Source organism: Cordyceps fumosorosea (assembly GCF_001636725.1).
Source record: "Cordyceps fumosorosea ARSEF 2679 chromosome Unknown scaffold_9, whole genome shotgun sequence".
Taxonomy (NCBI): Eukaryota; Fungi; Ascomycota; class Sordariomycetes; order Hypocreales; family Cordycipitaceae; genus Cordyceps; species Cordyceps fumosorosea.
The window spans coordinates 552,862-579,775 of record NW_017387309.1 but is presented as its reverse complement, the minus strand read 5'-3'; the positions used below and the strand labels follow the sequence as shown (position 1 = coordinate 579,775).

Sequence of the window (26,914 nt, the reverse complement as noted above, 5' to 3'; positions counted from 1 at the left end):
AAATAACCAATTCTCACTGCGGCCTTGACTATGCAGCGGCCAGACGCGTGAATTCTTGCTCCAAATTTATTTATTGGCTAATTGCTTCGCAACACCGGCCAAGACGCCTACAGCACTGGACAAGACGCGTTTCTGGGAAGCTCCGACAGACACCATTGCTACAACACCACCGCCAACAACATCCTCGGCTCGCTTTCCCATGGCGACCGCCTCTCCAACCCCAATGGCCGCCGTGCCAATGCGGAGAACCTCACAACGCCAGCTCCGACGACCTCCCTCCAGGACGACCGCCACCCGGAGCGAGGCGCAGGCTGCCCTGGCAGCACAGGCCAAGCACCAGTCGAACCAGTACGAAGATGACAGCTCCGAGGACGAAATTCCCGTGCCCATGAAGCTGAGTGCCCTCACCAAGGCACTGCTGAACGATGGCGGTGACCACGAGGCAGCTTCAGATGTCCGGGCGCCGCCCTCGCCGCCCCGAACACGCCGCCAGGCCAGCGCCGCCGCCGCGTCCGGCCCTGCTGCCGCCACCCGGAGGACTACGAGAGCTACCGCCTCACAGCCGCATGACGCGGCGGAGAGAAACTCGAGCCCCCTGCGTGAACTCAGCCCCGGAAGGAAAAGAGTGGTGCGCCTCAGCAACACGCCCCAGAGCCTCAGCCAGATGGGCAGCTCAACATCCAAGCGTCGTTCCACCTCTGGTTCCCGGTCCCAGCAGGTCGGCAGGCCTGGATCAGGCTCCCGCCACGATAGTGCTGACGGAACGCAAGACCAGCAGCAACACCCCGAAGCTGGCGTCAACACCCCCCCTGCTCAAGGGCGAGTTGTTCGCATCGTCACCAGTTCGTCTGGAAACCGTAGCCGCCTGGGATCGTCCGGTCCCTCGTCCGGCCGCTCCTACCTGGATCGATCCGTTATTGACCGCTCCGCTGTGGACGCGGAAGCCCCCGAGCACCTCGAAGCCCCTGACACGGCGGCACGCAACGCCGCTATTGGCAACACCAGCGTGTCTCGCTACCCATCGACGAGAAGCCGGGAGGACAATCCGAACCCCCAGGGGTCGATGCGCATCAAGCGTGTCGGCAAGCTCTCCGGCAGTTTTCTGAGCGGGCCTGCTCGCCGCGGTCGCCGCCGGCAGAGCGAGGAGGAGGGAGGATTTGGTGAAATGGGATCGTCGCAAGAGCCCGAGAGTCTGGCCCAAGAGGAGCCTGGCCAGGCCCCGTACTATCCAGACTTCAACTCTGGTAGCCCCGTCGGCGGGAGCGCTGTTCGTGGCAGCCACCGCCGGGCTGGTTCCAAGGTAGAAATCCGCGCCGACTCCGCCAAACCGTCGCCACTGCCCGAAGAAGGCCGCGGCGCGCGTCCTGCCGAGCCCTCCCGTATAGGGGATATTGGCCATCTTGTCTCTGTCGGTCGCCTTCAGATGCCCGCCACCAATGACAAGGAAAATGAAATCCCTTTCCACCAGAAATGGGCCAAGTCGTCCATCGGAGCCGACAAGCCAGCTATGGCACCCCCTCGCATCGATATTGCTATTGACCGGGCTGCATCGCCCGACCGCAAGCCCCTAACAGCCATTGCTCGCAACACCACACCGCATCGAGCAGCACCTGCACCGCCACCCAAGATGTCTGTCCTCGAGGCCGCCACCTCTACTGCCGGCGCCGCGGTGACCACCCAGACGAAGCAGCGCCGAAACATCCTCAAGGTTAATAACAAAGTATATACCCGCCTTGAATGTCTCGGCCGCGGCGGAAGCGGAAAGGTTTACAGGGTCATGGCAGAAAACGGCACCATGATGGCCCTGAAGCGCGTTTCGCTTGAGAATGCGGATGAGTCGACCATCAACGGTTACCTAGGCGAGATTGACCTGCTCAGGAAGCTAACCGGCGTTGACCGTGTCGTGAACCTCTTTGACTCGGAGATGAACCATGAAAAGCAAATGCTGAGCTTGGTCATGGAAATGGGCGAGAGGGCTCTGGACAAGGTTTTGCAGACCCATCAGTCTGCCGAGTCGGCCAGACTCGACCCCGTCTTCATCCGTTTCTACTGGAAGGAGATGCTGGAATGTGTGCAGTCTGTTCACAACCACGACATTGTCCACTCCGATCTGAAGCCCGCCAACTTTGTGCTCGTGCAGGGTCGTCTGAAACTCATTGATTTTGGCATCGCCAATGCCATCCAGACCGACGAGACTGTCAACGTCCACCGCGAGACACAGATCGGTACACCCAACTACATGTCGCCCGAGTCCCTCATGGATTCCAACAGCGCCCGTGGACACCGCGTCCCTGGCCGCCCCAAGCTAATGAAGCTTGGCAAGCCCAGCGATATCTGGTCCCTCGGATGTATCCTCTACCAGATGGTCTATGGCGTGCCGCCTTTTGGTCACATTGTCAACCAAATGGCTCGCTGCCAGGCCATCATCAACTGGGATCACACGATCGAGTTCCCCACGCGCGCCACTGGTGGCTTTCTGGTCCCCCCTTCGCTGATCCGAACCATGAGACGCTGCCTCATCCGTGACCAGCACATGCGCCCTACCTGCGAGGAACTTCTCCACTACTCTGACCCCTTCCTGTACCCTGCCGAAATTAGCGACAAAGCCCTTCCCATTGACGAAGAGCTTCTTGCACGCATCATCCAGAGCGTTGCTATGAAGTGCCGCGAACGCGCTCCCACCGACTCGGAAGCCTCCAGTGTCTGGCCTCGAGCATACTGGGAAGGCATCCGCAAAGCCATGATTGGAAAAATGTAAAAAAAAAAACCGATACAGCCTTGAGATTGAACGAATTGGGAACTATACTTATCCTTGGGTGGTGTTTTTATGATTACTTGTTTCTAGCTTTTCCCGCACGCGCGCAGCATGGCGGTCTATATTTTCAGCTTGGAGTTGGGGGGTTTTTCCTTTTTTTCTAATTGCGCTCCTTTATACTATACCATTGCTGTTGGCGATGATTTCTGCACAAAATGATGAACACAGTGTTCTCGTCTCTACAAAGCACACACATAGAATGCCAAGATGGATTTTCTTTACATGCTTGAAATTGTTATACACTGGACTCGGAAGCCTTGTCTATATGATACAGCCGATTGCCACCGGACATACGGCACGTCAAACTCTTGTTGCCTCATTGGCCTTCAATGTCCTCCGGAGTGTTGATGGTCAGCTCTGATATCCTGAGAATCGTATACCGGTGCTTGCTCGTGGCGGTGCGCGTGCGACGCGTCCTCCTCTTCTTCTTGATCTTGATGCGCAGCGGCTCCGACTCGGTGCCCAGCACCGTCGCGCGGCACTCAAAGACGCTCTCGTCAATGTGCGGCGCGCCCTTCATCGTGTAGTCGCGGCTGCCGAGCACGCTGGCGCGGTTCAGCCGCAGCACGTCGCCGGGCTGCACGCCGGGCATGCGGAACGGCAGCCGCACCTGGTCGCCCTCCCGCACGAGGTAGGGGAAGCCGTGCACGTGCACGGTGATATAGTGGCCGGGCTGCGCGGCGAGGAAGGGGAGTAGGTTACGGACAGAGTCCTCGATGGGCGTGGGGGGGGAAGAGGGATGGCTCTTCTTCAGGGCGATGGGGCGGGCCTGGTTCTCGGACGGGTTGGCGGCGTTCTTGGGGTGCTTCGCGGCTGGGGGTTGTGGGATGGTGCTGAGGGCGCGCGAGGCGATTGGGGCGACGGGCGAAGCGATTGAGGAGACGGGCGAGGCGAAGAGACGCTGTGAAGGGGCCCGGAGCTCCAGGACGGAGCGGAGGAGTGCCCGACTCATTGTGATGTAGTGCGGCCCCGGCTGCACGGAGAACTTGTGACGGGGTTCGATTTGCAGACACACACGAGCTAAAAAGTTATAAGGGACAGTGGCAGCACAAGCTTGCCGCAAGAAGCGCGGCTGGGCGGATTAGTGTAGCTCCGGGCTCCGGCCCCAGCGAATTTTGAGATGGGCTCTCCCGCCACCGACATTGAGGGAGGTGGGTGGGGCCACCTGGTTGGTGCCTCCAACTTTTTTTTGCTGTGAGCTCACTCCACTCTGAATTTTCAAAAAGTTCAAGCGGTCGCGCTCAACAACCAGTTACCAGTAAATTGATTGCGCAATACCGACAATATGGTACGTCGGAAATGCAAGTTCAAAGATTGAACGACATTCTAACAGCCTAATAGCCTCAGAACGAGTATATGGAGAGATGGCGGAAGCTGCACGGCCGCCGTCTCGACCACGAGGAGCGTCTGCGCAAGAAGACGGCCCGTGAGGGCCACAAGGCCTCGCAGGACGCGCAGAACCTGCGCGGCCTGCGCGCCAAGCTGTACCAGAAGAAGCGGCACCACGAGAAGATCCAGATGAAGAAGCAGATCAAGGCCCACGAGGAGCGCAACGTCAAGACGGCCGACGAGAAGGAGCCGTCGACGCCGATGCCCGCGTACCTGCTGGACCGGACGAACCCGCAGAGCGCCAAGGCGCTGAGCAGCGCCATCAAGAACAAGCGAGCGGAGAAGGCGGCCAAGTTCAGCGTGCCCCTGCCCAAGGTGCGCGGCATCAGCGAGGAGGAGATGTTCAAGGTGGTCAAGACGGGCAAGAAGATCCAGCAGCGCGCGTGGAAGCGGATGGTGACGAAGCCGACGTTTGTCGGGCAGGACTTCACGCGGCGCAACCCCAAGTTCGAGCGCTTCATCCGCCCGATGGGTTTGCGGTACAAGAAGGCCAACGTGACGCACCCGGAGCTCGGCGTGACGGTGCAGCTGCCGATCATCGCGGTCAAGAAGAACCCGCAGAACCCCATGTACACGCAGCTGGGCGTGTTGACCAAGGGTACGGTCATCGAGGTCAACGTGAGCGAGCTGGGGCTGGTCACGGCGGGCGGCAAGGTCGTCTGGGGTCGCTACGCGCAGGTCACCAACAACCCGGAGAACGAGGGCTGCATCAACAGTGTTTTGCTGGTTTAGATGCCTGGGAGGTGATGGAAAAATGTTGGAAGACAAAAGAGACGGCACGGCTTGTTTTGTTTGATTTGCATGTAACGGCGTTTGGGTGTTTCGCGGGGCTGATTTAGAGAGCAGAAGCTCGACACAGGCCGTGGTATGACCAATAGATCATAGCATAAAAATACTGCTTAAATATATTGCCATTAAAAGCTGCATATTAAGTTGATGAATGCTTTTTGACAGATCTGAACCTCGAGGGCCACTTATTTGTTTGCGGCGTGCCCGAGAGGAACGGACCCTGAATCGCAACAGAAAAATCAGATGTGGTGGCAGGCATGACAACACAACAACACAACATCGCCCAAAAAGAGGCGAAGAATAAATGTGAAATAAATTAAAATAAATGGTGACACATGTACAACCACTCTATCCAGATTGTTTGTCGTAAATACACAATTTATTCAAAGACCGAGCACGGCCCAACATGCAGAGTTTCCCAAATCGGTACCTGAGGCGGGGCAAACCGAGGTGGGGTTTTTCCTGTTGTTTGTCGCCCAGCGCCAGGCGGTGGCCGCGATAAATTTATTTCTGCCCGCAAAACAAAAGCCCATCTTTGCCTTTCAACACCCCCGCCGCCTTGCTCTTCTGCCCCGTTGAAGGTTCTTGTCACTGAAAGCCGTTTTCTTGCGCCTCGTTTTCTTCTCCTCCTCCGTTGCGGCCTGTTTCAGTTCAAGACTTTTCCATACCGCCACAATGAGCTCCGACAAGATGGACGTTGAGCTCGCCGAGCAGAACCTCAAGTCGATGGAGCACAGCGAGCAGCACTACTTCAACAGGTAAGCGTTATTGATCTTGGATCGCGGCCGGCGCGATGAGACGAAATGCGCATGCTAATATGTAATCTTTTGCAGCTACAACCACCATGGTATGATTGGATCGCGGAGATCTTGTGCGACTTGCATATGCTGACCGGCTTTTGCGCTCGACAAGGCATCCACGAGGAGATGCTGGTATGTGGCCCTTGAATTGTCCTCGATCGGCACCGTGGACAACAGCGCAGCTGACTATCCCGACAGAAAGACGAAGTTCGCACCCGATCCTACATGAACTCCATCGTCCAGAACAAGCACCTCTTCAAGGACAAGGTCGTTCTCGATGTCGGCTGCGGTACCGCCATTCTCTCCATGTGAGCTCTGCCCTCCCCTCCGCCAAGGAACTGCTACCTGTCGCCCATTGCGTCGCGCGCTGTGCTGACCCTGGAAAACACAGGTTCGCCGCCAAGGCCGGCGCCAAGCATGTCATCGGCGTCGACATGTCGACCATCATCTTCAAGGCCCGCGAGATTGTGGAGGCCAATGGCCTCTCGGACAAGATTACCCTCATCCAGGGCAAGATGGAGGAGATCAAGCTACCCTTCCCCAAGGTGGACATCATCATCTCCGAGTGGATGGGCTACTTCTTGCTGTACGAATCCATGCTCGACACCGTCCTCTACGCCCGCGACACCTACCTCGCGAAGGACGGCCTCATCTTCCCCGACAAGGCCACCATCTTCTTTGCCGGTATTGAGGATGGCGATTATAAGGAGGAAAAGATCGGATGTACGTACTCGCTGCTTTTCTCCTCCGTTTCTTTCTGCTCGCATGTAACATGAAGTCCTAACACATGCGTGACCACAGTCTGGGACAATGTCTACGGCTTCGACTATACCGCCATGAAGAAGACGGCCCTCTCCGAACCCCTGGTCGACACCGTCGACGTCAAGACCGTCGTCACCGACCCCGCCGCCGTCCTCACCCTGGACCTGTACACCTGCACCGTCGCCGACCTCGCCTTCGAGGTCCCCTTCAACCTCGTCGCCAAGCGCGACGACTTCATCCACGCCCTCGTCTCCTGGTTCGACATCGACTTCACCGCCTGCCACAAGCCCATCCGCTTCTCCACCGGCCCGCACACAAAGTACACCCACTGGAAGCAGACCGTCTTCTACCTCGCCGACGTCCTCACCGCCCAGGAGGGCGAGGAGATCCAGTGCAACGTCAAGGTCAAGCCCAACAACAAGAACAGGCGCGACCTCGACATCGACATCGCCTACAACTTCCAGAGCGCCGACGGCAACCGCAACGCCCAGGCCGTGTGCGACTACCGCATGAGCTAAAGCGGTCCCCCCCCCAGTCGAAGCTATGATTGTTGGTTTTTTGTCATGAGAAAATACGCATCATTTCTGGTTTTTTAAAAAGAAGGGAAAACATGTGAGGGATTCTTTTATGGTTGCGACCCCACCTCCGAAGATGTATAGGCTCGGAGTGGCCCTGGCTCGCAGTACGGGAAACGTCAAGGGTAGAAAAACTAGAGGCGCATGGATGATGATTTTTTTTTGTTATTGATTTTGTTTGACATGTTGTCGGGACGGAATTGACCACAACAGGGCCCGCACGTGGCGTGTTGCAAAGTGTTTTTTTTAGAGAAATACATATCTGCTTCAAACATGACAACCTCCAGCTGTACATCACAGTTGCCTTCCTCCTCCTCAGCTGCGTCCCCTGCGTCCCCCCTCAAGCATAGTCGCCCCAAATCTCGGCGATGCTCTGGCTGAGGCTCTTGCTAAATTTCTTCCTGCCTACGAGGTATCCCAGCTCGGTAAAGACCAGGTCCGCCTTGCGCTTTCTGCCGGCCTCGCCGGGGCCGCAGCTCCGGTACGCGTCCACGAACTCGTACGGGGTCCGCCAGCGGCGCTGGATCTCGAGCGCGCGCTCGCCTGTGACGCGGCGCGTCGTCATGAGCATCTTGAGGAAGACGTCCTTGAGCGTCATCGTCTCCGACTTGGACGCGAGCGACGCGAACGCACCGTACGTGACGTAGTGGCCGACGTCCGGCTGCGAGGCGCGCAGGTGCGCGAGGAGCGGCGCGTAGTTTTGCGCCGTGAGCACCCTCGTCGGGATGATGTGCAGAGGGTGGCGCTCGTACCGCGCCGTGAGCATGCGCGTCAGCCGCGCGAGGTAGCGGATGGTGTCGTCCATCTTGGCGGTCCGCTTCACAAAGTACCCGTTGACGACCTGCGTCGACGCAATCGCCGACTGCACGGCCTCCTCGTAGCGGCTGTACGCAGCGGCGTCCATGGCGATCTCCTCTATGATGTAGACGACGCGCGTCGCGCCGCAGCGCCGCAGCCGAAACTTTTGCTCGTGGAAGCGGCCGTCCTTGATGCTGCCGATGAGGTCGTCGAGGCGCTTGCGCTCCACGATCCAGTCGAGGGCCACCTCATCGCCCTCGGCGCCGTGGCGCGCCAGCAGCGACGCGTCGCTGCACTTGGCAATCCACTGCGCGTCACCGACCTCGAGGTTGCGCATGATGGCCTTGATGCCCTGCTTGGCGAGCTCCTCTTGTATGTAGTCGCGGTCCGTCTTGGCCCGGACTTCGCGCACGTCGAGGAGCAGATGCACGGTGAAGGAACCGGGTGGGAGCCGGATGGACGAGAATTCGGGTATAGAGCTGTCGTTGGCTGCTTGAGGACTGTCTGGCACCGTGTTGCGGACAAGTCGTTGAGCTTCGGATATGACCGCCAGCTCGGGCGACAGTGACGGTGTCCTCTCTGCAGGAGGCGGGAGCGAGGGAATATTTCCTGTGATACTGTTGCTTCCGGATGCTTCGGTTTCCATCCCATTTGCTCGTTTTACACGCTTCGCAACTTCCCAGCCCTCGTCCGTCAGTGCATAGCGACGAAGCGGGCGACCGCGCTCATAAACCATTTCCTTTTGCACCAGAGTCTTCATTGAGCTCCACGCCGTGTAAAATTTGGTGGGATCGCTCGGAGCACTAAATGATGCATCACAATAAGACTGTGCGATTTCGATGAGCTCCGTCTTGGTGAGGCCAGTCGAGTCGTCCTCCGGGAGGGTCGCAAGCGCTATGATAAGAGCATAGGCCCCGGAACGAAGAGTCGGCACGTACGCTTTTTGCGCTCGCTTCTTCTTAGGTTTGATGCTTTCAGCCTGTGCATCGCCTTCCGTTTCCTGTGCTCGCTGTTTTCTCATTCGCGGATGCTCGGGCATAGGTAGCCCGTTTTCTTGGCAATGCTTCTTGAGGCTCGCCTCCAGCCGCTCGCAAAGTTTAGGGCCAAAGCCTTTGAGCTGCTGAAGCTCTGAAGGGTGCTGAAATGTGAGGGGGCATGCTTTGAGTGCGTCGTAAGCGCGTCTATATGTCGTGATGCCTTTAGAGTTGCGCTCCCGGGCTTGGTTGAGCCACTCCTTGACCCAGCCGAGAAGCTGGGGATTGGCACAGTCCTCATCCATCGTATCGACCTAGAAAGTGTTGGGATTGTGCTATTGATGAAACCATTTCTTGTTATGCGTTACAGATAGTAAGCGAAGGTCTTCCCTTCCCCTCTGAAATACGCATAGCGGCCAGCGCGATCACGACTGAAGATGACGCTGGAGGAAGGACGCGTGTGGAGCCTTGTGCACGCCAGATATACGCGCATTCACGTGCACTCAACCAACATCTATAACGAAATACGATACTTTCTCATAAAAGGCAGCAAGATAGCCAGATTTGATTTCACTAAGTTTTCAAATTATCAAATGTACATTTCTCTTTACTATTTCTGTTGTGGCTGGGTCGTGTTCGATTTGCTACAGTCGACGCCAGGAGTGTTGCCGCCAGGAGCACTTTCTGTAGCAGGAAAAGAGAGTGCTGAAATTGTAGGCATATAGATATATTGGCTCGTTCATGCTAAAATGCTTAGTGTCGTGTCAGAAAGCTATTGCTTCAGCTTGCTCTCGACGATCCTCTCGACAATCTTCTCCAGCAGCGGGATTGATTCACCGGAGCCAGAGCCGAGGATACCCGCAAGCGACTTTTCAGCATACTTGGCCATCATGTCGACCTCAATATTAACACTGTCACCAGCCACCTTCTTACTCAGAATAACCTTTTCTTGAGAGTAGGAGATGAGCATAATCTGGAACCAGCCTTCTTTGTCGTTGACCTGGGTGACAGTCAAGCTGGTACCGTCGATCGCAATGAAACCCTTGTAGACAATGTAGCGAAGCATGTCCCGGTTCTTGGGCTGGAAGCGAAAGGTAATGGCGTTGCCATCTTGTTCGGCAAGCAGAATCTCGGCAACGGTATCGACATGACCCTGCACAAAGTGGCCACCCATGCGGGTATCAGCACGGACGGCAGGTTCCAAATTCACACGGCTACTCTCGGAGAGTCCGCCGAGGTTGGTGATGCGCAGGGTCTCCGGTGCAACGCCGACATTGAAGTGGTCATCCTTGAACGATGTCACAGTCAAACATACGCCGTTCACGGCGATAGAATCACCATCTCGGCAGTCCTTGAGAAGAGATGACCCGGGCGCGATGGTAATCGTCATCTCAGCGCTTCCAGTGGCGGCATCTTTGTCCAGGCGTGTAATAACTAGAGCGCAATTAGTCACACCCTGTTGGCGTGTAAATGAGGGGTCATACCGCCAATATCTTCGACAATGCCAGTGAACATGGTTGCGGCTTGGGGTAGGGGATAAAGAATTTAGCTGAAATGAGAACAAAGAATCAATCAAGATGTTCGTTTAAATTCACGAAATGTCTTGCCTCGGTTCGTTCGGCATGCTGAAGTGGGATAACTGACGAGGACCCCGCGACCGTTGAGGTATAGGTCCCCTTATCGATTAGCAGCAACCCAAAAATTTTAGCCCAAGAGTGCAACTGAGGGGACCCATGCAAGCTCGACAACTCTTCTCTTGTGCAACACCTTTTTTTTTCTTTAGCAAAAAATTCTAGAGATGGCGCCGAGTCGACCCGAAAAGAAGGGAAAGTCCGATGCGGGCACACTTCTTGACGACGTCGAGACCCTCTTCGAAGTCGGCAACATTGACGAGGCGATTGGCCTCGCAGAGAAGGCCCTAACGACGACTGGCCCAGGCGGTGACTTCGAACTGCGAGCCCTGAACCTCCTCGCTCTACTACATATTGAAGACGGCGAAATCGATGAGGCTCGCTCGCTCTTCGAGCGCGCAGCTAACATTGACAAGAATGGCGATATGGACGAAAAAGTCGGCGGCGGCCCCGAAAAGTTCCTGTTCCTCGCCGAGCTCAGCGAAGAAGGCGGCCAGGATACCGTAAAGTGGTTCGATCGCGGTGCCGCAGCGCTGCGCAAACAGATCCAAAACTTCGACGCCATCAGCAACAAGACCCCCGAGCAACAAAACGCATACGAGGAAAAGCAGAAGAAGCTAGGCGGCGTGCTCTGCGCGGTCACCGAAGTGTACATGACGGACTTGTCGTGGGAGGAGGACGCTGAGCAGCGATGCGAGGCACTTATAACAGAGGCCATGATGATCGCGCCGGGCTCGTCCGAGACGTGGCAGACGGTGGCCAACGTGCGCATCTCGCAGGAGCGCACCGACGAGGCCCGCGCCGCCCTCAAGCGCGGCCTGGAGCTGTGGCAGGACCTCGGGCCCGAGGACCCCGCGGTGCCCGACTTCCCGACGCGCATCTCCCTGGCCCGCCTGCTGCTCGAGACAGGCATGATGGAGGACGCGCTGTTCGTGCTCGAGCGCCTCGTCACCGACGACGACGAGAGTATCGAGGCCTGGTACCTCGGCGGCTGGGCGCTGTACCTGGCTGGCGAGAAGCTGCGCGACGCCAAGCGCGGCGTCGCAAACGGCTCGGCCGAGCCGTCGGAGGACCTCAAGGTGACGTGGAAGTCGTCGCGGCGCTGGCTGGCCCAGTGCCTGAAGCTGTTTGAGGCCCAGGAGTACGAGGACGAGAGGCTGGGCGAGCATGCGGTCGAGCTGGTGCTGAGCATTAACAAGGAGATTGGAGAACCCGAGGAGGGTGAGGATGAGTGGGATGTTGCTAGTGATGACGAGGAGGATGAGGAAGAGGATGAGGAGATGAAAGATTAAAGCACGGGAGAGCAGGAATATTGGACGTGACCATATAGGGCTCGGATACACAAAAGGACGAAACGACTTGATTGCGCATTTAGACGGCGTTGAGGCAGCCTTTGTAACGACACAATACTTGGCTTTAATGATAGGCACTACTAGAGGTCACGGACCGAACTACAATACGTTCAAGACTTGAAGTGTCAAGTTAAATTTTACGATTTTTTATTGTTCTCCGTTTGTTGTATGTTTATGCTGCCTCGACTGCTAGTTTATCCATCTCCTCCACCGGAGCATCGTCATCGTCATCGCCCTCGTCGACCTTGCCAACCAGGCCACGCTCCCACAGCTGGCGGCCCGTCAGCTTGACGGCCTCCTTGACCTTTGCCTTCTTCAGCTCCGCCAGGCGCTCCTCCTCCTCGCGCGCGCGCCGCTCCTCCATCTCCTTGAGAAAGCCCTCGCGCCACTTGAGGAACGTCTCCGGGTTCACCGGCGTGCCCTGGAACTTCTTGTTCTCCTCGCGCTCGGCGGCGTCGCGGCGCTCTTGCTCGGCGCGGGCGACGGCGTCCTTGCGCTCCTGCACGAGCTGCTCGGCGGCATCCTTGAGCGCGGAGACGATGGTGAAAATCATGGCCATGCCGATGTTCTCCTGGATCGTCTCCTCGACGCTGGCGAGCAGGTGCTCGCGGTCGTCGCCGGTGTCGAAGAACTCAGTCGCGCCGCCGTCGGGGGCGGCCATGATCTCGAGGCCGGGCGCGACGTCGGGGTACTCGTCCGGGTAGCGGACGGAGAGGAGGAACTTGGGAGGCTCCTCATCTTCGGGGTGGTTGGGGATATCTAGGGCGATGGATATTCTGTATTCCGTCTCGGAGACATCTGTGCAGGGTTAGGGACGGGTTCGAGCGGGTAACGGGCTATAGCCAGTAGGAAATCACACCTGTGATTTCTTCCGGGAAGATGGAGTCGAGAACCTCTCGCTCCTCGACCTGCTCTTCACGGCCCATGATGCTGAACTTGGTGCCCCAAAACGCAATTGGCGATTCCAGTTGTCAAAGAATGCCCCTCCATCGCAAGCCTGAAGTGGGTGAATTGTCCAGCATACTGCTTACTAACATCAGCAGCAATGCTCTTTTTTCCCCCCCCCCCCCCAAAAAAAAAATTATCCTAGGTTGGAATTAGGTATTTTTCTTTTCACTTGGTGCAAAAACTTGTTCCCAACGTAGCAGTAGGTTCAGAGACCTGCCTCCGTACGTTTGAAGGCGTAAAAGTCAACAACAACTGGTGCACTTTTTGGACCGCGGGGTCTGGCGTGGCAGCAATTTAGGCTTAGCGTGACTTCACCGCCTGGCAGATTGACAAAAATTTGGGAAAGTGCTGAAAGCCTGCAACTTTTCTGGTGCAGAGGCCGGATCCGCTATAAAAAAGTCCAAGCCGACCAGCTTTATCGCAACAATTCTCAGGAAAAGCAATCTGATTAGAAATGGCTGCAAAAACTGCCGCTGTAGGTGGCAAGAGAAAGGCTACTATGGGAGTGAAGGGGAAGCCGAAGGCCATGGCTAAGAAGGCCCGTCTCGAAGACAACAAGAAGGCTGCGCCAGCTGCTGAAGACTCGGACGACTCTGACGACGCTTCTGATTCTGATGACGGTGGCGTCCAGCTTTCAGATAAGATCAAAGAGAGCAAGCCTGCGGCCAAGGGCTACCAGAAGACTTTTGAGCCAGGTATGCCAGACAAACTGGGTTGATTGAGGACTTGGGTTAACATGGACACTCAGGTCTTACCTCGCGCGAATCGCACGCCAAACAGAAGCAGCTTGCGGCCGAGCGCAAGGCGGCCAAGCCGCTCGCCGACGAAGTCCAGCGCACAAAGAAGATTTGGGAGCGACTGCGCCGAAAGTCTCACGTCCCCAAGGAGGAGCGCCAGCAACTCGTCGCTGAACTCTTCACGATTATTACCGGCCGCATGAAGGACTTCGTTCTGAAGCATGATGCCGTCCGCGCCGTCCAAACCGCCATCAAGTATGCGACCTCCGAGCAACGCAAACAGATCGCCCGCGAGCTTGAAGGCAGCTACGCACAGCTGGCCGAGAGCCGATACGCCAAGTTTTTCATCGGCAAGCTCCTGGTGCAAAACGACGACGAGATCCGCGACCTCATCATTCCCGACTTTTACGGTCGCGTCCGCAAATTGATCAACCATGCCGAAGCCTCGTGGATCCTTGACGATATCTACCGCACAGTTGCGACCAAGCAGCAGAAGGCGTTCCTGCTCCGCGAATGGTACGGCCCTGAGTTTACCCTCAAGGAGCTGACCAAGGACAAGGCCGTGACGGCTGACCTCAAAGAGATTCTCGCCGACACACCCAGCAAGCGCGGCCCCATCATGAAGTCGCTGCTTGAGATGATCAATACGCTAGTGCAGAAGCGCATGGGTGGCTTCACGATGCTGCACGACGCCATGCTCCAGTACTACCTTGCTACGGAGCCTGGCTCGGAGGAGTTTAAAGAATTTATGGAGCTGATCAAGGGCGATGAGACCGGCGATTTACTCAAGAACTTGGCGTTTACTCGCTCAGGTTCACGATTAGTCTGCCTGCTTCTTGCCTACGGTAGCGCAAAGGACAGAAAGCAGCTGCTCAAGAGCTACAAGGATACATTCATGGCCATGGCGGGCGACCAATATGCCCACCTGGTCATTCTTACCGCATACGACGTTATCGACGATACCAAGCTCACCGCTAAGTCCATCTTCCCTGAACTGGTCGGGGAGAAGACCGAGGAGGTTGTGGATAATATTGTCGGTGCCGTCAACAATCCACATGCAAGACTGGCATTCATGTACCTATTCGAAGGCATGTCAAAATCTCTGTTCCCACCCGGCAGCACATTTGCCCAAGATATCCTCACCGAAGTTCACGAGATTCGCAAGACGACGAGTAAGAAGGACACAGATGCTCGCCGCCAGGAACTTGCGTCAACGCTTACCCCCCATCTTCTCGAGGCTATTGCCACAGCCCCGGCCGATCTCATGTCTACGGCGTTTGGCTGCCAGTTCATTGCAGACATTCTCTTGTGCAACACTGGCGACAAAGCTGCCGCCCTAGAAGCTGTTGCTCAGGCAGCCAAGGGCAACCCTAACGAGGAGGTGCCGGAGGACGAGGTTCAGCCTCGGACTCACATCTCAAAGACGCCCTTTGGAGGCCGGATGCTCAAGTCCCTTATTCAGGGCGGCCGTTTCGACAAGGCCGCGGGCAAGATTATCCCCCTAGAGCCCGCCTTGGGCTTCTCCAACATTCTGTACCCCGTCATCTCAGACTACATTGTGGACTGGGCAACGGGCCCGAGCTCTTTCGTGGTCGTAGCGCTGCTGGAGGCCGGGGACTTTAGCGACGCCGCGGCCGTGAGGAAGACGCTCAAGAAGAACAAGAAGCTCTTAGAGAAGGCGGCTAAGGAGCAGACACCGGAGCAAAAGGCGGCTCAGGAGGCTAAGGAGCAGGCGGCCGAAGCGGACAAGTCGGCAGGCAAAAAGAAGGCTGCCAGCAAGAAGAAGACGGAGCCGGCGGTAGGCAACAGTGGCAGTAAGCTGCTGCTGGAGAAGCTTTGAGGGGAGAAGAGATGTTGACATGAAACGCACACCAGGGGGGGGGGGGGGGGGGGGGGGCGGGTCTGCGTCTAGCGGTTAGACTCTTTGTGTATTAAATCGGGGGAAAATATAGGCGTCCTTGACAGGAAGTTTGGGGGGGGAGGGAGGGAGGGCGTGTCTGCGTCTAGCGGTTAGACTCTTTGTGTATTAAATCGGGGGAAAATATAGGCGTCCTTGACAGGAAGTTTGGTTTCATCTGCATTATTTTCAGAACAATTATCATGCATCTTTCCTTGTTTCTCGTTATTTGCCACCAATAAGTTGTACGGTGTGAGAACAGGGAGGGTCGCACAGCATGGGCGGCTGGTGGCTGACCACCCTTTTTGGCGACTCTGCGCTGCCTCTTTTTATTTTTTTACATCGACTAATGCACCGGACATGCAGTGACAATGACGGTGTGGGCCAACAGGCTATCGCCATCGCGGCCCTTTCTTTCCTCTTCCCCGTAACTAGAGCAGGCCTACTTGGGCGACCGTTTCTTTTCTTGGGGGCGGCGAGAATGTTTGTATGCAAGCCACGCTTCTTGCGGCGCCGAGGTTCTTCGCTTGCCTGCCCCGACGCCTTGCTTGCTGTTCGTAGCCGCCCAGGGCTGCGGGTGGTTGGGGGGCATATGGGGAGGGCAAGAGAAGGCTTTGAGATGACTTTTGCATCCTTGGCAAGGCCGCAACCAACCGGAACCCCCGAAATAGAAGGCTACTTCAAGATGCATCGTCGCTTTGCCTAAGTAATAAATGCTCGACTCTCTGCACATCCCGTCCCCTCGGAAGCGGCGAGTCGCCACGGCGGCAGATGCTTCCGCAAATAGACGCTTGCTCTCGTTCGTCGGTCGTTTTTGCGCCCTGCGCTCTGCCATGTTCTTTGCAGAGGGAGGGTGAGCAGAAAGTTGCATGATGCTGCTGAGTCCTACTCCTATCTGTAGTTGTTGGTCTTGGCCATCTAAGACCCGGCCGATGTGGCGGCCCTTCAGGCACGAAGGCAGGGTCACCCACGCAGAATGATGGGGGGATATCAGGCCGCGACCGCGAGACAACGATTTTAGCGCTCTCCCCTGCATCAATATGTGTTGGGTGTGGCTGGTAAGCAGAGAGCCAACATTGAGGCTGTCAGGGCCACTGAGCCGGCCATGGCTAGATATATCACTCTGCCGATGCCCGCCCTGCTTGCTACTTGGTCCTTCTTTTCGTTTCTCTCTTCTGTATATTTTTACTGCACAATTACAATCCAATTTGTCATGCATGTGAAAAACGGGCAGAGCTGAACTCGTCTCTGCGTGCGTCACAAACGACTTACACGATCTCACCTGCTGCTCACTCTGTGCAACGCAAGTCCAAACAGCCAACGGCTCCTCGTTTCAAACTGCAAGCCATGGAGAAGATGGCGGTCCGAAATGCGATTCAGTGCCCTTACGGCACAAGGTGGTACAGCTGCAGTGGCGGCGGAACCAGCTGCTGCAGCGTCGACCCTTGCCACCTCAAGCGTTGCCCGGACGCACCACCGCAGCGTGCCAACGCCTCCTCGACGTCATCCTCCCCGACGGCAAGGCCGTCCTATACCAACAGTTCCTCTTCCACGACAGCCCCGTCTTCGTCGACTTCCGACTCGCCAACCATGGGGCCCGATCCCACGCGTTCGCTGGTGCCAACCGATGAAGCCGCGGACGAGGCCGCGACGAGCACAGAGTCGTCCACGTCATCGTCTTCGCCGCCGCCTCGCTCGCCATCTTCGTCATCTCCCCCCAGCAGGCTCTCTGCACAGTCCGACTCTGGTGTCACACGCACCATCCCCAACGATTCCACCGTCACCGTGACGAGGCACACGACCATAACCCGGGAGCTGTCCAGCATCGGCACGGACTCTCTGGCGCCATCATTCACCACTACCACTGAGCTGGGCGCGGACGCGACGTCCTCCTCCTCCATCGTCGAGACGCAGCCGCTGCCGACGAGCACGTCGCCGCCAAGCCAAGACGCGAACCCCGGCATCAACACCGGCGCCGTGGCTGGCATCGCGGTGGGAGGCGTTTGCGCCGCCGCTCTGCTGGTCGTCCTGCTCTGGCTGTGGAAGAGGCGCCGCAACAACCGAGTGGCGGAGGAGGCCGCCGACAACCTGAGCGACCACGCTCCGGTGGTGGCGGCCGTCGACAAGTCGAGGCTGCGCGACAGCATCTTCGGACGGCGGCCCACGCCGCCCACCTCGCTCCCCCCCCATCCGACGCCGCAGCACCACCACCAAGCTTCAACGGGGCAAGGATACGGCTACGACCCGTTTGCGCCCTTTGGAGGTAAGCAGCACCGGCACGCGATGACGGATCGGCTCGCTCAGCAAACGCTGACACGGTTCCCCCCCACAGGTCGCGCCGACCAACCGGCTAGGAGGAACTCGCCGCTGCCGCCACACCACCCCGACACGTTCGAGATGGACGGCCGCGGGGTCCACGTCGTCGAGCTGCCCAGCACGCCCGTGGCCGCGGCGGCCGGCGCCAGGGTCCGCCAGGACAGTCCGAGACGCGTGGGCGGCGGCGGCGCCGCGCGGGTCGTCGGGGTGGTTAAGCAGCGCCCCAGCTCCGATCCGCACGCCACGCTCAACCACCTGCCAAGACACAACGGCCGGCCGACCTACATCAACCAATGGAACCAGTATAAGGTGCTGTCCGGGGAGATCCATCCTCCCAGAAGGTAGTCGGGCGGGCGGAACGCTCCTCCCCAGCGGGGACAGAGGGAATGTCGGGGATGGGGAAAGGGCTGGTGGTTTGGTAGACGGAAATCTTGCTATATTTTTGTCTGTCTTTTTATCATAATCAAAAAAACCTCGCGAGACTTGGTCTTCCTTTGTTCCTCATCCTCCCCAGGTGAAGGGAGAAGAAATAGCAGTCTAAACCTACAGATAGTCCCATACTCTTCCCCCCGGTATCGAAAAAGAAAAACGAATCAAACGCCGTTGCTATCCCGTAGTCGGTGTTTTTGTCCTTTTACGCCAGAAATGTGAAAAAGAAAGAAAAAAAGCGATTCTATACCTCCAGGTGTTCTTGACAACCCCCACAGGCCTTGCCGACTCGCATATCTGCAAGGGCAACTGGCCCCCAATCGTTTGCGTACCCGTTCCACCAAGTACGCCTCAGGGGCGCCGGGCGCTTACCGGTTTTGCAGCTTGGAGATTTCCGCGAGGAGGTCCTGCAGGTCCTCGTCTTTGATCTTGTCGGCGAGCGAGGGGATCAGCGTCTTGGCCTCGTCGGCGTTTTCGCAGCACAGCGATCCTGCCCGTTCGTGTTAGACACGGCAACTCTTTTTTGCAAATACTAGGAGGAAAGGGGGAGGAAGAATTGGCGATAACAACGCCAGGGAGGGGGAGTAAGCCCATACCCAGCTGGGCACGCTCAAACTTGGCCAGGTCCTTGTGCGCGCTGAGGAGCCGTTCGACGGCCTCGACGTTTTCCTTTTGCGTGAACCGCGCAAAGTGGTCAAGGTAGTTGAGGGTCTGGTTCAGCATCCTGCCATCCCGGGAAGAAAGAAGAGAAGAAGTAAGATTAGCACAATTCCTTCACATCACACAAGGCACCTCCCACGGTGCCCTATGCGTCCATGGTGTGTTTTCCAGGCAGAACGCGTACTCGGTCTCATTGACGTTTTTGCGGTCGTTGCGACGCTTCGCGACCAGCGCGTTCAGGACGAGCGACGCCTCCGACAACGTCAGGGTGTCGACGTTTTGGAACTCGCCGAGGTTCAGCGTCGCCGAGGCCTCCTCGTTACCCGGAGGCGGCGGCTTGGGCCGCGACATTTTGTTGGACATGGCGACGTTGCTGTGCCGGTGCGGCGGGCTGTTGGGGGGATCCGGTCACGCGCGCGCGCGCAGGGAGGCGAGAGAGGTTGGCGGCAGGAAACTCGCAGTCGCTCGATTCGTGTTATAGATATATATTGAGGAGATGCGGGATCGAACAGCGCCGTGGTGGAGAGGCGCAAGGTCTGCGTGGGAGATGGAAAATGATGAGTTGCAAGAAACTGCGCTAGAGCCTTTGGTTGGATTGCTCAGCTGCCTGGCGAAGTTCGAGATGCGTTTTAGTGGGGCCAAGCGCTGGAACGGCCTAACCAGACCAGCGGCGTGGCAGCCGACAATTGGACTCCCCCCTGCTCATCATCATTCATATATGCCCTCCTGATACCAGCAACGAAAAGCGCATTTTTTGCATACTCAGTACAATTGAGCGGTATTTCAAGAAACCCTGCACTCGGAACTCTTAGACGTGGCACCTCGGTCGTGGTTGTAGTTGTGGTTCAGGAAACCAGCTGGAGGAGGGGCGCGGACCGCTCAATCGCTTCATCAGAGCTGGCGAGTAAACTGAGAGAGGACAAAGTGATCAAACACAGGGGGCCATACTATACACCAGAAAAATGTATGTGTCTGTCCGAAATGTGAAGAGTCACATCCGCTGACCACTGCAGGACCGTGTTTGCACTCATCATCATCAACAAGGCCGGTGGCTTAATCTACAACAAGATCTTCCACGAGACGGGCCTACAAAAGATCAGCACAAACGACTACCTCGTCCTCGCGGGCACCTTTCACGGGTAAGTACTGATAATCAAAACCGCCCGGCCCGCGGCCAGCCGGCCCGCAGCCAGCCAGCCCGTCCGCTCGCTGACCGCAAACTCCAAAGTGTCCACGCCATCACAGCCAGGCTCAACCCCATCAAGCCCGTCGCACCGCCAACTGCGCCTGGGGGCGTGCCCAGCAGGCCGGAGCCATCGTCGGGGCTCGAGGTACTCGAGACGGAGAACTTTCGCATGCAGTGCTTCAACACCATGACGGGCACCAAGTTCCTTCTCTTCACGGACACGACGCAGACCAATGTCGACGTCACCATCAGGCGGATATACGACCTCTACGCCGACTACGTCATGAAGAACCCGTTTTACTCACTAGAGATGCCGGTGCGGTGTGACCTATTTGACCGTAAGCTGCTATCATACATTAGAGAGATCAACAGCCGCTGAGGCGTGGCGCAAGCTTGGGATGTATATATGAATATGACGAATGAGAAATACGCGGAATGCCCAAGGTTACTCATAACATGAGGATTCTAATGATGTCTGTTTTGGTTAGAAACTCCTCTAAAACTTCTGTCTAATATACAGCGCCCCAGGTCTTCAAGACGTATCCATCTTGTCGCCGTCATCCTTCTTAGCCTTGCCGCTCCCACTGCCCTTGCCTTCCTCCGCGACACTCTCCATAGATGCCTTGGTGGCAGCCTCTTCCTCCTCGCGCGCGCGCTTTTCTTGCCTCGCCTTCTCTTCCTCCATGCTCATACGCAGCGCGAGCGCCAGCTCGGGCTCCAGCGCGGGGTCGAAGCCAAACTCGAACTCTTCGTTGCCGTCGCCCATGCCGCCGCCGCCGCCGCTTCCGGCGTTCTCGCCGAGCAGGATCGCACTGGACACGAGCTGGTCGCTTAGCAGCTTGCTGCTAGGCGGGATGACAACAAAGTGGGAGCCCTCGCTGCTCTTGACGGCCTCGTTGAACAGTTCGAGTTTGTTCTTTGTGTCGTCGTCGTCGAGATCGCCGAACAGGACAAAGTCGACAGAGACGTTGGCCTTCTTCATCTTGAAAGCCAGGGTCTTGAGCTCCTTCTCGGTCTCGTCGATGGGCGAGCAAACGAAGACTATTATGCGTTGACGTTGCGATCGGTTTTGTCGGTGCTTCAGGGCGAGCTGTGGGAGATAGATTAGAACAGCTGCCACTACCACCGTCGCGCGTAATAGATTAGACGTACTGCAGCAACTTGAATACCCGTCTTGAGGTGTGACGAGCCGCCAATCTTCTTCTTTGTGCGGTGCAGACCATCAAGGATCTTGCCTTGCTCTGTCGTCAGAGTGACGAGGACTTCGGGCCCTTTGCCTCCCATGCTCATAAGGCCTACGGAGGACTCGGGATTGCCCTGCGTGATGCTCTGGAATAGGACATTGACCGCATCCACTTGTGAGTCGAATCGTGTAGGTTGGTAGTCTCCATTGCGGCTGCTTTCGCTGTTGTCAACGACAACCATGACCGCCTCGAGAACCATCTTGGCGGTTTATTAATAATTGTTCTAACGTCTTTTCGTTGATTCGAATGCCGCCGTTGTGGGAAAGTGGTGATTGAGTTGGCCGACGATCAGTGCTGATGGCGTAACTACCTTGATGTTGGATTGCTTGTCAGGAAGCAATTCAAGGTGCAGCCGTCGTCAGTGATGGTCAGCCTGGAGCTTGAATTGACCTGGTAGCGGGTACCTTGTCATGCGCTGAATTTGCGGGGCTCTTCGCACTTGGCCTTGTATCTCTACCTGGTTAGCTTCCGTCACCCAACCACTCCACGAGCTGACATAATCCACCAAGCTGTATCGTTTGTTTACTTTGGCATCAGTAAGTACCAAGGCGCGCGACTGGCATCTAACGCAGCATCCAGCATTACACATTGCATTGCATTTCAGCGCTGTAAATATTTCACCACACGGCGACACGAGAGATTCAACTGTTCAAGATGGCTCCTGCGAGATCAAAGAAGCGAGGCTCCGATCAGTCTACTGCCTCGACCAGGCAGCGCGGCGTCAAGGTCCCCGTCAAGGAAGAGCCTACTACACCAACAGAGCGAAGTCCCATCAAGAGGAGAAAAGCCGGCATCACACTCCACCAAAAGCAAACTTTGATCCAGAATCTGCAACTAGAAAGTACGTACTCTCATTGCAAAGTATTTTGAGGTTTACTAATGTTGTAGTCACTGAGAGAGCCAGACGACTTCGTGCTCAGTACCACCTCCAAGCCCAGGGCCTTCGATCGCGAATAGAAATCCGCATTAACCGTATTCCTACCGCGTTACGCAAAATGAAGATGGGAGACTTGCTTATCAAGTATATCAATCAAGAGCAGGCGGCTCTGCGGCCTCCTGTGCCTGCCAAGGATGGTCCTCCGGGGCGCAGCACAGCTCAGAAGCAAAGCTCACGCCCCAATACTGCCCGCAGCAACAATAAACGGTTTAGGTACGTGTTGTATTATGCCCTCTTCTTTTCATACACGCTAACATTCCCAGCACCGAAATCTCTGGTGGAGACAAGGAAAACGAAATCGATGGCGAGACGATGAAAAAGCGCGTTCGCGCGGCCATGCAAGACAACCCTCTTCGTCCGACACAAATCTTGTCGCCGACGTCATCAAACTGTCGAGTCACCAACCGCGAGATTCCTGCGTCACCCGCTAGGTCGTACCTCAACCGACCGGGCTCGCCCTTAAAAGTGGGAGGTGCGCGCTCTGCGGCTTCTGCTACAACTATGCTTTCCAACATGGTGGAAAAGGCCAAGGCCGCACGTGCCGCAAGCACCAGAAAGACTACCACATCATCTGCCGCCAGCTCGCGAGGTACGGCTGCGCCACCAGCCAGCGCGGCAAAGACGCGACGAGGCGCTCCGGCCAGGCAGCAGCCTTCACGCCCGGCCACTCGCACCGGACGCCGCGTGAGCGCTCACAGTGAAACGAGTGAGGCAAGCAATGGCACAGTTGTGCGCAAGCCTGTGGCGTCCAAGGCGAGCACGGCGACGGCGAAGAAATCAGTCATGGGTAGCATCCGCAAAGGTGTAGCCAGCAGCAGAGCCACGGCGCCTACGACGAGCAGCTCCGGAAGGGTTCTCCGCAAGCGCACCTGAGGGACGGTGTACAGGTAGGTGCTTGTCTTCATACATGGGTACTTGAATGGGTTTGAATGGGCGTTCTTGAATTTTTCATCTTTGTTTTGGGGGCATAACGTGGCGTTGCGTGGAAGGATCTCGAATCCCTTACTCGGGTAAAGCAGCACGGCCAGCATGGTTCGTTCGGATTGGCATCATAGCAAAATGGGAATGTTTAATGCTTTGTTCTGAAGTCACTCTTTCCTACATGATCTCATCATGCGTGATTTCGGGCCGCTAACTGGCAGCCGCCTTCTTCTTCTTCTTATCGTCCACCAGCTCAATGTTGTCCTCGGGTATCTCCTTGTACTTTTCCAGAATAAACTCCTCCAGCTCGTCGCTCACGTCACCCTGCACGACAATCTCCTCGCCGCCGCTGGGGACCTTTGTCACAGACGAGCCAGTAGCGAACTTCTTGCCAAAGTCCTTGGCGCACTACATGGTGTTCTCGTTAGCCCCCCCAGGATGGTCAACGGTGAGTTACATCGGTGCAGCAGCGACATACCTTTTTCAGGTCCAGGCCAAACGTCTCGAGACCGATGACGGCCGTGACGAACTTGCGCTTGTTGCGCTCGATGCGCTTGATGGTGACGACGCTCTTGGCGAGCTTGTCGGCCTGCTTGGCCTCGGCGGCCTCGGCCTTGGCCGTCTTTTTCTGGGCGTCCTTTGCGGCGCGCTTCTGGGCCTCGACCGACAGCGACGCGGTGGCAGCCTCAAGGGCCTCTGTGTGTTGTACACATTGTATGTAAGCGGCTTTTCCAGATAACATGCATCGGGCTTCATAGTATGACGTAGGAGAGACGAACCGGCCGACCATATCCTGTCGTACATTTCCTTCTGGTTGCTCTGTAGCCAATCTTGGCACTTCTTTGCCGTGCCGCCATATTCGCAGTACTAAAAAAAAGACAACTTGAGCGATTAACAAGCTACTCCTTTCATTCGTGTCGATCGAGGAGCGTTGTCGGGTAGGGGCACGTACTTCGGGGGGCAGAGTACAGACTGTTGAGATGCTTTGTTAGAACTTGAGCGCGTGACTTTGACGCTCGGTGCTGCGTCGGTCGGGGGGACATACCTCCGCAGTATGTTACAACTCGTCCCTGGGGTTCCAGGGGCGCTTCTACTTGCTCTGTGTCTGCCATTGTGTCGGTTTAGGCAGGGTCTTGGGTTGTCGATGGTTTGTTGCAGCAAGTTTTGTTCGCCTCGACGACGACCATCGCGGGGTAAAATCAGCTTTTGGAGGGGCAGCGCAGCTGTCAACGTGGGGCAGCCTTCGGAGGAGAGTTGTGACGACCCGAAGTTGCACTGCGTATTAGTACAGAAAATTCACTAGCTGTTCTATTTAAAGTGAACTCTGCAGCTCTCGCTGTATTTGTCCTAAATTGGTTTGAGTCTTTCAGAGCCTGTGATACATAGAAATAGGTTCTGGTAGTGCTACAAAATTGTGATGAAGCGCGGACAACTACCACCTGTAAAAACATTTATAGCAAAATTAGAAATATGTTCCGGCGGCAAAAAAAAACCATTATGTTCTCAATGACGTCAAATTTATTGAAATCTTGAAAGTCTTTGGCAACTGTGTCGTGCTGTGGCCCGAATTCTGCTCAGCAGTAACATTTTTGTTTTGAGTACCCAGTCGCTGGTCAAACGAAGCCATTGTACAGTCTGTCGTATTCCTTCCTGATGGAAAGTCAATACGTACGCAAGTACCAACAAAATCCAAAAACAAAGGCATCGGAGGGAATCAAGTGTCCAGAGTCACATAGTTTAGTTCACTATTTTAAGCCATCCACAATAGCGCGAGCAAAGGGGCAGCTCCAGGCGCGCGCCAGCTGCTTCATATATTGTGATGCCAGCAACCTTCACAACCTGGCAAATGTTCAAGTGAGGTATCTCAGAGTTGCACCTGCGCCATTCACACTGATACTGAGTTTCATGTCTAAATGGGCGTTCTGGATGCTACCGAAACAGCCGGTTCTCGCGTGCCTCAAGCAGCCCGGACATGTCTCTATTGCCAAGTATAAATAGACGCAGATACGATCTTAAAAACGGGAATTTTATCTCACCATCAAACAACACATTCTACTCGTCATCTCTACTTTCCATTCACACTCATTTTCTGGCAAAATGAAGCTCACAACCACCACCGTTCTTCTTTCCCTGGTCGCTGGCGCCCTCGCTGGACCCCTCCTTCCAGTCCCCGTCGCCGAGAAGCCCGATGGCGCCGTTGCACGCGGCGAAGCCGCTGTCCCCAACGTTTACCCACTTAAAGCCCGGATGCCCGAGAATGAAAAGCCCGCTGTCAGAGCTGTCGACGAGAAGGAGGATTCCCATGATACCGAGGAGGAGGGACCCCACCAAGACGAGGAGGCTCTCGATAAGCGTAACCCGTTTTATAGGGTGCGGCCGGGGTGGTGGGGGCCGAAGAATAAGAAGAATAAGCCCAAGAGTCGCAATTCTCAAGCAGGGCAAGAACTTGCAAAGGCCGAATGAAACGAAAAGCACGGTGGCGATTAATGGTGATGTGGCAGCGGGTTGGAGGCATGGCCGTGGGTGGCTGCATTGCTGGTTGGTGTAGCAACATGCCATGGCCACAACGGGCGAGGGTGCAAGAACGGGAGGGGTGTGATACCGGATGGCTGGAAGCATGTAGTCAGATAGTCTTGATATTATGAACGGACTTTGTGCTACTGTTCGGAACACCCTCGCACGGTATCACTGCGTTGTGTGCAGGATGGAGGTTGTGTACTTGGAAGTGGTACTAGCTCGCACACACAAGAATATAAAATCATTACTCCACTGTCTATCTTGAGCATACTTAGACATTCTGAATGTAGAGTTGGATTCTTGTTTCTTTTCTTTTTTTTTTCTCCGAATATATACTTGTGGTTTCTTTACACCGAGTGCACCGATAGTCACCCTTGAATTTAAGACGCTCTCCACTGCCACTTCGACTTTCACCACCTACAGTACAAGCAAACAGACAACTCCTACCGCATCCTTCAACACCGCCAAGACCATGCCGTTCCTTCAACTCCCAGCCTTTCCATTACAGCCATCTATGTCAAGACACCAACTTGTCTTAACCCGTTAAATATGTCAAATATCAAGTCGGCGACTATGGATGGGCAATGACGGCGCGAGCGTGGCCCCCAAGCTACTACTCCATGCCCACAGGCGGCAATGCAATGATTGAGCCGCATTGTGCGACGAGTTCATCGATCTTTTTTCCAAGGCTGATTCCATTTCTGGCTAATCTGTAATACGTCGTCCTTCCTTCTAGCTCCATTTCGACTCCCAGTCCAACTGGGGCCTGCCTCACCGATGACGAACCCCGCCCAATAATCAACCATGGCCGAGCAAAATTAAGCGCCCGGGCTCCCTCAAGACACCCTTCATTGGCCACACGCATGCACACCTCCTCCATTCCCTTGCAGCCGCATCACCAAGACCCCTGTTGTCAAAAGTCGAGCCCAGTTGTGGCTCTCAACTTCATCCCACGGTTCCCACACCCATCACCAGAGTCAGGCGCTTCGACAGCCTCGTCCATTGGCCGCTTCGTGACGCATGCCCCAGCGTCGAGCCACACCATCCCATCTGCCCCGGTCAAGTCTTGGTGCTCCTTTGCTCTGGCTCACACACCTCAACATGCGCTGACGTTGCTGCGACCGAATGGTTCCCCATCTCGCATGCAACCGACCCCATGATGGTTGCCACCGCAGGAACTTGCTGCCCGCTCCATCGGCGCCTAATGGGTTGTGCAAGAGTGCTTAAGTCGGCCACT

General features: G+C 56.2%; 16 protein-coding genes across 16 annotated transcripts; 9 read left to right on the top strand and 7 right to left on the bottom strand.

The window, feature by feature from the left end:
- Positions 1 to 223: 223 nt before the first annotated feature.
- Positions 224 to 2,758, top strand: ISF_04359 (Serine/threonine-protein kinase domain protein; the record flags this gene model as incomplete). The annotated part of the gene is made up of 1 exon (XM_018847965.1): positions 224 to 2,758. One exon carries the CDS (start codon positions 224 to 226, stop codon positions 2,756 to 2,758), a length of 2,535 nt encoding a protein of 844 aa, XP_018704921.1.
- A 373-nt stretch (positions 2,759 to 3,131) lies between these two features.
- ISF_04358 (hypothetical protein) lies at positions 3,132 to 3,767 on the bottom strand (the record flags this gene model as incomplete). Its single annotated transcript, XM_018847964.1, has 1 exon — positions 3,132 to 3,767. One exon carries the CDS (start codon positions 3,765 to 3,767, stop codon positions 3,132 to 3,134), a length of 636 nt encoding a protein of 211 aa, XP_018704920.1.
- A 333-nt stretch (positions 3,768 to 4,100) lies between these two features.
- On the top strand, positions 4,101 to 4,936 carry ISF_04357 (ribosomal large subunit; the record flags this gene model as incomplete). The annotated part of the gene is made up of 2 exons (XM_018847963.1): positions 4,101 to 4,103; positions 4,157 to 4,936. The coding sequence occupies 2 exons, from the start codon at positions 4,101 to 4,103 to the stop codon at positions 4,934 to 4,936; spliced, it is 783 nt and encodes a 260-aa protein (XP_018704919.1).
- Positions 4,937 to 5,668: 732 nt separating this feature from the next.
- On the top strand, positions 5,669 to 7,073 carry ISF_04356 (protein arginine N-methyltransferase 1; the record flags this gene model as incomplete). The annotated part of the gene is made up of 6 exons (XM_018847962.1): positions 5,669 to 5,751; positions 5,827 to 5,840; positions 5,906 to 5,925; positions 5,992 to 6,101; positions 6,185 to 6,516; positions 6,595 to 7,073. The coding sequence occupies 6 exons, from the start codon at positions 5,669 to 5,671 to the stop codon at positions 7,071 to 7,073; spliced, it is 1,038 nt and encodes a 345-aa protein (XP_018704918.1).
- Positions 7,074 to 7,470: 397 nt separating this feature from the next.
- Positions 7,471 to 9,207, bottom strand: ISF_04355 (DNA repair nuclease, XPF-type/Helicase; the record flags this gene model as incomplete). Its single annotated transcript, XM_018847961.1, has 1 exon — positions 7,471 to 9,207. The coding sequence occupies one exon, from the start codon at positions 9,205 to 9,207 to the stop codon at positions 7,471 to 7,473; it is 1,737 nt and encodes a 578-aa protein (XP_018704917.1).
- A 467-nt stretch (positions 9,208 to 9,674) lies between these two features.
- Positions 9,675 to 10,417, bottom strand: ISF_04354 (riboflavin synthase alpha chain; the record flags this gene model as incomplete). The annotated part of the gene is made up of 2 exons (XM_018847960.1): positions 9,675 to 10,336; positions 10,387 to 10,417. 2 exons carry the CDS (start codon positions 10,415 to 10,417, stop codon positions 9,675 to 9,677), a joined length of 693 nt encoding a protein of 230 aa, XP_018704916.1.
- A 283-nt stretch (positions 10,418 to 10,700) lies between these two features.
- ISF_04353 (Tetratricopeptide-like helical) lies at positions 10,701 to 11,825 on the top strand (the record flags this gene model as incomplete). Its single annotated transcript, XM_018847959.1, has 1 exon — positions 10,701 to 11,825. One exon carries the CDS (start codon positions 10,701 to 10,703, stop codon positions 11,823 to 11,825), a length of 1,125 nt encoding a protein of 374 aa, XP_018704915.1.
- Positions 11,826 to 12,057: 232 nt separating this feature from the next.
- Positions 12,058 to 12,811, bottom strand: ISF_04352 (Ubiquitin-conjugating enzyme/RWD-like protein; the record flags this gene model as incomplete). The annotated part of the gene is made up of 2 exons (XM_018847958.1): positions 12,058 to 12,683; positions 12,745 to 12,811. 2 exons carry the CDS (start codon positions 12,809 to 12,811, stop codon positions 12,058 to 12,060), a joined length of 693 nt encoding a protein of 230 aa, XP_018704914.1.
- Positions 12,812 to 13,287: 476 nt separating this feature from the next.
- Positions 13,288 to 15,410, top strand: ISF_04351 (Armadillo-type fold protein; the record flags this gene model as incomplete). The annotated part of the gene is made up of 2 exons (XM_018847957.1): positions 13,288 to 13,528; positions 13,582 to 15,410. 2 exons carry the CDS (start codon positions 13,288 to 13,290, stop codon positions 15,408 to 15,410), a joined length of 2,070 nt encoding a protein of 689 aa, XP_018704913.1.
- Positions 15,411 to 16,814: 1,404 nt separating this feature from the next.
- On the top strand, positions 16,815 to 18,128 carry ISF_04350 (hypothetical protein; the record flags this gene model as incomplete). Its single annotated transcript, XM_018847956.1, has 2 exons — positions 16,815 to 17,730; positions 17,800 to 18,128. 2 exons carry the CDS (start codon positions 16,815 to 16,817, stop codon positions 18,126 to 18,128), a joined length of 1,245 nt encoding a protein of 414 aa, XP_018704912.1.
- Positions 18,129 to 18,580: 452 nt separating this feature from the next.
- On the bottom strand, positions 18,581 to 19,235 carry ISF_04349 (HRDC-like protein; the record flags this gene model as incomplete). The annotated part of the gene is made up of 3 exons (XM_018847955.1): positions 18,581 to 18,702; positions 18,809 to 18,936; positions 19,012 to 19,235. The coding sequence occupies 3 exons, from the start codon at positions 19,233 to 19,235 to the stop codon at positions 18,581 to 18,583; spliced, it is 474 nt and encodes a 157-aa protein (XP_018704911.1).
- Positions 19,236 to 19,834: 599 nt separating this feature from the next.
- Positions 19,835 to 20,437, top strand: ISF_04348 (Sybindin-like family protein; the record flags this gene model as incomplete). Its single annotated transcript, XM_018847954.1, has 3 exons — positions 19,835 to 19,842; positions 19,886 to 20,011; positions 20,101 to 20,437. 3 exons carry the CDS (start codon positions 19,835 to 19,837, stop codon positions 20,435 to 20,437), a joined length of 471 nt encoding a protein of 156 aa, XP_018704910.1.
- Positions 20,438 to 20,590: 153 nt separating this feature from the next.
- ISF_04347 (26S proteasome regulatory subunit S5A, multiubiquitin chain binding protein) lies at positions 20,591 to 21,501 on the bottom strand (the record flags this gene model as incomplete). Its single annotated transcript, XM_018847953.1, has 2 exons — positions 20,591 to 21,148; positions 21,211 to 21,501. 2 exons carry the CDS (start codon positions 21,499 to 21,501, stop codon positions 20,591 to 20,593), a joined length of 849 nt encoding a protein of 282 aa, XP_018704909.1.
- A 455-nt stretch (positions 21,502 to 21,956) lies between these two features.
- On the top strand, positions 21,957 to 23,112 carry ISF_04346 (Borealin-lik; the record flags this gene model as incomplete). Its single annotated transcript, XM_018847952.1, has 3 exons — positions 21,957 to 22,143; positions 22,191 to 22,452; positions 22,503 to 23,112. 3 exons carry the CDS (start codon positions 21,957 to 21,959, stop codon positions 23,110 to 23,112), a joined length of 1,059 nt encoding a protein of 352 aa, XP_018704908.1.
- Positions 23,113 to 23,370: 258 nt separating this feature from the next.
- On the bottom strand, positions 23,371 to 24,272 carry ISF_04345 (Density-regulated protein DRP1; the record flags this gene model as incomplete). The annotated part of the gene is made up of 5 exons (XM_018847951.1): positions 23,371 to 23,568; positions 23,639 to 23,856; positions 23,940 to 24,027; positions 24,113 to 24,132; positions 24,206 to 24,272. The coding sequence occupies 5 exons, from the start codon at positions 24,270 to 24,272 to the stop codon at positions 23,371 to 23,373; spliced, it is 591 nt and encodes a 196-aa protein (XP_018704907.1).
- Positions 24,273 to 25,257: 985 nt separating this feature from the next.
- Positions 25,258 to 25,623, top strand: ISF_04344 (hypothetical protein; the record flags this gene model as incomplete). The annotated part of the gene is made up of 1 exon (XM_018847950.1): positions 25,258 to 25,623. One exon carries the CDS (start codon positions 25,258 to 25,260, stop codon positions 25,621 to 25,623), a length of 366 nt encoding a protein of 121 aa, XP_018704906.1.
- Positions 25,624 to 26,914: the final 1,291 nt, after the last annotated feature.